This window comes from Centruroides sculpturatus, unplaced genomic scaffold, assembly GCF_000671375.1.
Source record: "Centruroides sculpturatus isolate CEXI.00-Female unplaced genomic scaffold, Cexi_2.0 scaffold1226, whole genome shotgun sequence".
Taxonomy (NCBI): Eukaryota; Metazoa; Arthropoda; class Arachnida; order Scorpiones; family Buthidae; genus Centruroides; species Centruroides sculpturatus.
In genome coordinates this window covers 17,534-23,630 of record NW_019385844.1, presented here as the reverse complement: position 1 = coordinate 23,630, position 6,097 = coordinate 17,534, and the positions used below count along the sequence as shown (strand labels likewise).

Here is a 6,097-nt window from a genome sequence, read left to right as displayed (position 1 = left end):
CACATACCACAGAGTATAATACAAAGATCCAACCTTGTATGTAACTGGCAATTTCTATGTTATATGTCGATTTTTCGCCGTAAATCTAGGTTATATACTAATAATATTGTTAGATTTTGAGTAAATTAATTTACTAATACCTGTAGTAATTGCGTTATATTTTCTGTTCATGAAACTATACTGTGTGCTTGATGTACTCAAATATTAAAAAGTTTCTGGATTATACGAAGTATTCCTGGTTTAATCAATTTCGAAAAATTGAATGATTATTATTTACATTTACATTTTATCTTAATATTAATAATATAAACGTCTTAATGAATCTTTTCAATTATACACATAACAGTGTATAAACTTTCATAATTCGAAAATTTCATTTTCAATTTGGTTTATACATTTAGACAATTAAATATTGTAAAATTTAAAGTTATTGGTTTTAAAGACAGAAAACATTCAAATAACATAGTACAGTGGAACCCCGGTTAACGAACGTCCTGGTTAACGACCAAATCGGTTAACGAAGTTTTATTTAGCAAAAATTTTGTCTCGGATAACGAACGTAACAGTATTTTGTGTCAAATTTTAGTTGGTGTTAGGCATGCGCGAGTTAAGCATTGCTTTTCCGAGTGTTTGTGCTATACTTCTTTTTTCAGTTTTGTGATTTATATATTTAATCAATATGGCATCAAAGAAAGAAAACAGTCATAGTGACAATAGAAAACGACAATGTGCTATTGCATTTGAGAAAAATTTTGATTAAAAGAGTAAGACAATCAACTTTAGATTAATTTCTTGTTATTTATGGAAAGAGTTTGTTTTTTTGTTAAGTTATGGCAGCGCAACCCTTCGGCGATCTGACTACGGGGAATGCCTTCTGGGAGGTGTTTTTAAGGGAAACTGGCCCCTATTTAGGCGTTAAAGACGTGAAGAAATCCCGGAAAACTCCACGTGGCCAGCCCTTCTGAGCAAGATGCGAACCCACGAACGAACTCCCCGTGTTTAAGGTACGAAGACCACTTAGCCACTGGTGGGTTTTTTTTTACCGAAAGAGACTTCGACTCGAAGAATCTTCCGATGAAGTGCTACCCGTTATTTTTTTGGAGGGATTTTCCTTCTAAGCATTAAGGTTCGTATATCTCCACTTTTCTGCCATCAACTACAACAAATGAAGGTATTATTAAACAAAGTTTACATGTTTGTTGCTGTAATGATAGATACTATGTTTTTCTACATTTTCATCAAAGAAAATTACTGTATATTTCAAATAAAATGACAAAAATTTCGGAGACTAGAACGGATTAATTGCATTTGCATTAATTTCTATGGGAAAAATTGCTTCGGTTAACGAACAATTCAGTTAACGAACGGAGTCGCGAAATGGATTAAGTTCGTTAACCAGGGTTCCACTGTATATAGTTTTCTGTTAAATAACATCTGTGGTGCAATAGCGCAACGAAAATTTACTAACGACTTTTCAGTAGTGATATTATGCACAGGTTCCTCTCTTGACCAGTTAGTAATTTGTATTGTGGAAACGATTTTAATTTCTTCCATTGCTACTATAATAGATGAATGAAAATTGACACCGATCATACAGGTTTTCAACAAAAATAATATTGAAGGATTTATTTCTACTAATATTGAAGATGTTTTATGCAGTCACTAGCTGAAAACATTTCCAACTTCAACATTTCGGTCATTTTCATCATTTCAACAGATTTAAAATAAATGTTTTGAAAACTTCTTGTAACAGATTATGTTGTAATGAGTTTAATAACGTTTAAAGGTAGATATTAATGCTAATATTCATAGAAAACAATAGAAATATGGAAACATTGTATGAAATATAATTGCACGGAAAGTTTGAAAAATATTTCAAGTATACTGCGCTATGGAAGGTTTTCTTACTTTTCTAATCATGTTTGAACGATGTGTTTTACATGAAATGGCTGTTTTGTGTAGGAATTATCTTTGTGATTTCTAAGCATTGAAAACATAATACATGCATTTTATAAAAAAATCAAATAAATGATTGTTACTTCTATACTTTTAAAAGTATTTTAAATAAATTGATGTAGAGCTTTTGAGAAATACATATCAGTGCAAGGTTCGGTATCGAGTACACTACTTTAGAATTACACACAAGCAGAGTATTGGCGATTCCACTCATCTGTACAGGACCCTATGTAAATTTAAAATTTCGAATGTTACTGTGTTTATATTGCTATTAAATAGTCTTGTGTGTTTTTAACATGTAGGTTTACGTTATTTGAAAAAGATGAAAGTGTCGTGAACCAAATTTGTTTTAATAAGCATTCAGGAAAAAATATTTAATGAGTGAGTGATATTTAATAACTTGTCTTTTGCATCTTTTTTAATTTATTTTTTATATCATAGAATTACTTTTATTGTTTATAGAAAAAATTTGTAAATACACAATAGAAAAAATTAAAAATATACATTTATTGTTAAAACTTTAGAAAAATGAAACATCTGTTTTCATCTTAATTTTGCTTGTTAATGTAGAATTCTGAATAAATATCAGTTAGATATTAATATATTTTAAATTAAAAAATAAACTTGTACATGGAACACTCGTATAAAATAATCTCGATAAAACGGTTCTATTTACGAACTAAGTTGTACCGATGTCGAACGTGTTTGGTAAGTCTTTCGATTATTTATGTTAAAAGATTATCACCTAACGCAACAGTAAACTCATCATATAAATGTAAAGTAATTTAAAAATTTATGATAAAATTATGTCAATACAAAACTTAAACAAGCTGAATGTCTCAAGAGACACTTAAGTTAGGCAAGTTTTCGTTAACAAACAAAATTGTCTTTTCTGATGAAATAATGCAAAGGTGTTATATAGAATACCTTTGCACTATTATGTATTATATATAAAGGTAATATAATGATGTAAATGTATTATTTTTCCGTTTAGCCGTCGTACGTTGTTAGGCAATACATTTTTGTTGTTTTTCATTTTTATTGTAGAAAATGTTTGGTTTCCTACTTTAGCGAGTATAAAGTGTGTTTCCTATTGCGCTCTGTATCGGAGTGGGTGACTCAAGACGAACAAATAGGCCTATATCATTCTCTCGCAGAAGACACTTCTGAATCAACGAACAAAAATAAATAAATATATTACGTAAATTATGTTTCTACAATACTCCTCCTGAAAAATATTATCGTATTTTCAGTATAAAAAAGTGAAAAAAATTACTTTATCTTTTTACTTTCACTTTCCTGGCTGTGTTTTGTATAATAGAAAATATGGCGATCGGTCAAAAAGACCCTGCTTAAGAGTTTTACATTTTGGAGCCACTGATTTTTTCATAATTAACGTGGAGTATCAGCGAAGTTTATTCTACGTGGCTTATAGAACTGTGTTTGTTCTGAAAATATATATGATGGATCCAAAAATCTAATTGTCTATTTAACTGTATTCCTAGTTGTCCTTGCGTTCGTTTTCGATATGCAATGGATCCAAAGTAATAATGACTGTGCTCAGTGATGCGAATGAGAGAACCAAACGAATTAGACGTAGGGGTGAAAACAAAAATACCATTGAGTGCTCCTAACGGAATATACACGTGAAAAACGAACAAAACATAAGAACGAAGTAATCGACATAAATTGGTTTATTCTTCGTTTGGTTGACTGCCTTTCCGTGTGGACAATTGCAAAAATGCCTACCTGATCAGTGCAAGTATCGTGTCTAACGTGGCTAGCAGGTACAACAATATTTTCTTTTGTGGCAGATACAAGAATATTCTTTTCCGTGGCAGATACAAAAATAGCGTCTTTCGTGTCGAAAAGTGCAAAGTTCTGTCCACGTCCGTCAAGTACAAGAATCGCCTCTTCTATGCCTATCAGATGCAGGGATCTGTTTTTTTTTTTTTCCGGCTTTGTGCTAATTCTATAGCGATACGACAAAGTTTCGCGATGTCGTAATAATAAATTGTTTGTAATCTCTGCACATTGCTTCGATTTGTCCGCGTAACACATTACAATGAACTACCTCAGAAGGTAATTAAATTACAAATAACTTGCTGCTCACCAAGAGCCAAGAAGATAAAGCCATAGAACACTAGTAGTTGGTGGTAATTTCGCGCCTGGCCAACGAAATAATTACGTGGATGTTTTCGTAGTTTTTTTTACGTTTTTATCCTTTAAAAAGGGTCCAGAATCTTAAAAAACTCCTCCGGGAAGCATTTCCCTAGTTTGCAGATGGCCTACTTGTTCTGTTACCTTATACAAAGCAATAACTTACACGATTGGAAAATAACAGTGTTTAAAACATTTATTTATGCAAATAAGATTACATGTTTTTGTATATATTATACAAATAAACAAAAACACAATTACAAACGTGATGAGTAATACTTTTCTCCATAATGAGTTTTTAGCCATTTAGCTAATGTGTGAGCATCGAGCAAGATATCACGAATGCTTCTAAATTCGTTATATATCTTTACATAAAGTGGATTTTTTGAATTTTCGTTATCTAAAATATAAAATATTATGATTTCATTGCAAACTGAAAAAATCTCGATAATTCATTATACTTTCGTTAAAAAATATTTTATATAAAATAAACCATAACCATTTAAGTTTTGAAGAATTGTACCTGATCTTTTCCTTCTAACCATAGAGTTGCGTATAGCCTCCACTTTTTCAATTCCTGTATTAAGGATATTTACAAGATGCTTCATTTTCGTTAGTAATTCTGAATCGAAAGTGTAGTCTGCAGTAGAGAAGAACAAAATTCTTTACAAAGAAAGTTTAAAAAAATACATTTTAACATTTCAATGTGTTTAAGATACAATGAGGTTCAAACAATATTGTAAATAAATGTTTTTATTTATACTTATTATAACATAATTATAATTGTATCTTTTCATTTATTTCTATTTCCAATAGTTATTAATAAAATTGACTTTTTAACTGAATTAAAATAGCTGACGTATTCTCTAAAAAATTAAAAATTTGAAGAAGCTAAGTCGTCTTCCTTTCCATCATGTCTAAACCGAATTGGACCACCTAGTTTCTTCAAATTTTTATTTTTTTTCACTTTCTATTTCATAAATAATAAGGCGGATAATAAGAAACTTGTTAAATGTTAAATGAGATATAAAATTCGTATTATTAGATCAATATATAATATATATATATATATATTTAAATCAATCCTATCAATCCTATGGTTATAACTTTATCGTATTTATTCGCATTTAAACAAAATAATTAAATCTCACACTTACGTTCCATTCCGTAATAAAAATGAGTGAAATTTTTCACTTTTTCTATTTCATTGCTTAGGATGTTAGCGAGATCATTCATTTTCTCAAGTACATTTTCTTCAAAGACGTAATCATCTATTCAAAAGCATTACTTTATAAAGTGGTATAATCAATATTATAACAAATTAGAAAGGAAATATATATATATATATATATATATTGTTAAAAATATATAAAAAAACCACACCATAAATGTATACATTCATCTGTTACTTATAGAAGGAAATATATATTTAAAATTAAATTAAAATCAATTATTTAATATTAGATTAATCTTAACTATGTTAAATTTTGAAAAAAAAACCTGAAAAATTCGATGACTGTAAGGAAAGCTTAAGTTTCTGTAAGTATTAGCATTTCTATAACTTTTGCCAAATACATCAATTAAACGTTAATGGGTTACCAATAACTTCACCTGTTGGTATAGATTCTTCCATTCTTCCTTGGTAGCAAAGACAATGTTTCAGACATATTCCCAACATGAAAATCAAGCACGTGAACATGCTTATTTCTTGTAATTTACAATAGTGATTTGAAATATTTGAAAACTGTATTACTATATATTGCCTGCGTTCGTGTCAAATAAATAAGTTCAGATAAAATTTCGAATAATAAATTACATTGTATTAAATATAAATCTAAACCTTTCAATCTATAACGTTATGAAATTTTTTTAGTTAAATTAATAATAACTGAAATATAAGACGTTAAAAACGAATTTCAAATATTTTAGTTTATTTTATCGTTAAATATCACGATTTTTACTTTCCCGGATGTTATATATA

At 29.2% G+C, this 6,097-nt stretch overlaps 1 protein-coding gene across 2 annotated transcripts; it reads right to left on the bottom strand.

Annotated features, from left to right (window-relative positions):
* Positions 1 to 4,303: 4,303 nt before the first annotated feature.
* LOC111642462 lies at positions 4,304 to 5,834 on the bottom strand. Of its 2 annotated transcripts, none has more exons than XM_023388815.1 (4): positions 5,716 to 5,834; positions 5,274 to 5,387; positions 4,640 to 4,756; positions 4,304 to 4,516 (listed from the first exon to the last, which is right to left on the bottom strand). In XM_023388815.1, the coding sequence occupies exons 1-4, from the start codon at positions 5,813 to 5,815 to the stop codon at positions 4,374 to 4,376; spliced, it is 474 nt and encodes a 157-aa protein (XP_023244583.1). In that variant the 5' UTR covers positions 5,816 to 5,834; the 3' UTR covers positions 4,304 to 4,373. The 2 variants fall into 2 exon arrangements, with proteins under 2 accessions (XP_023244583.1, XP_023244584.1); XM_023388816.1 differs by having other exon boundaries at positions 5,728 to 5,834.
* Between the last annotated feature and the right edge of the window lie 263 nt (positions 5,835 to 6,097).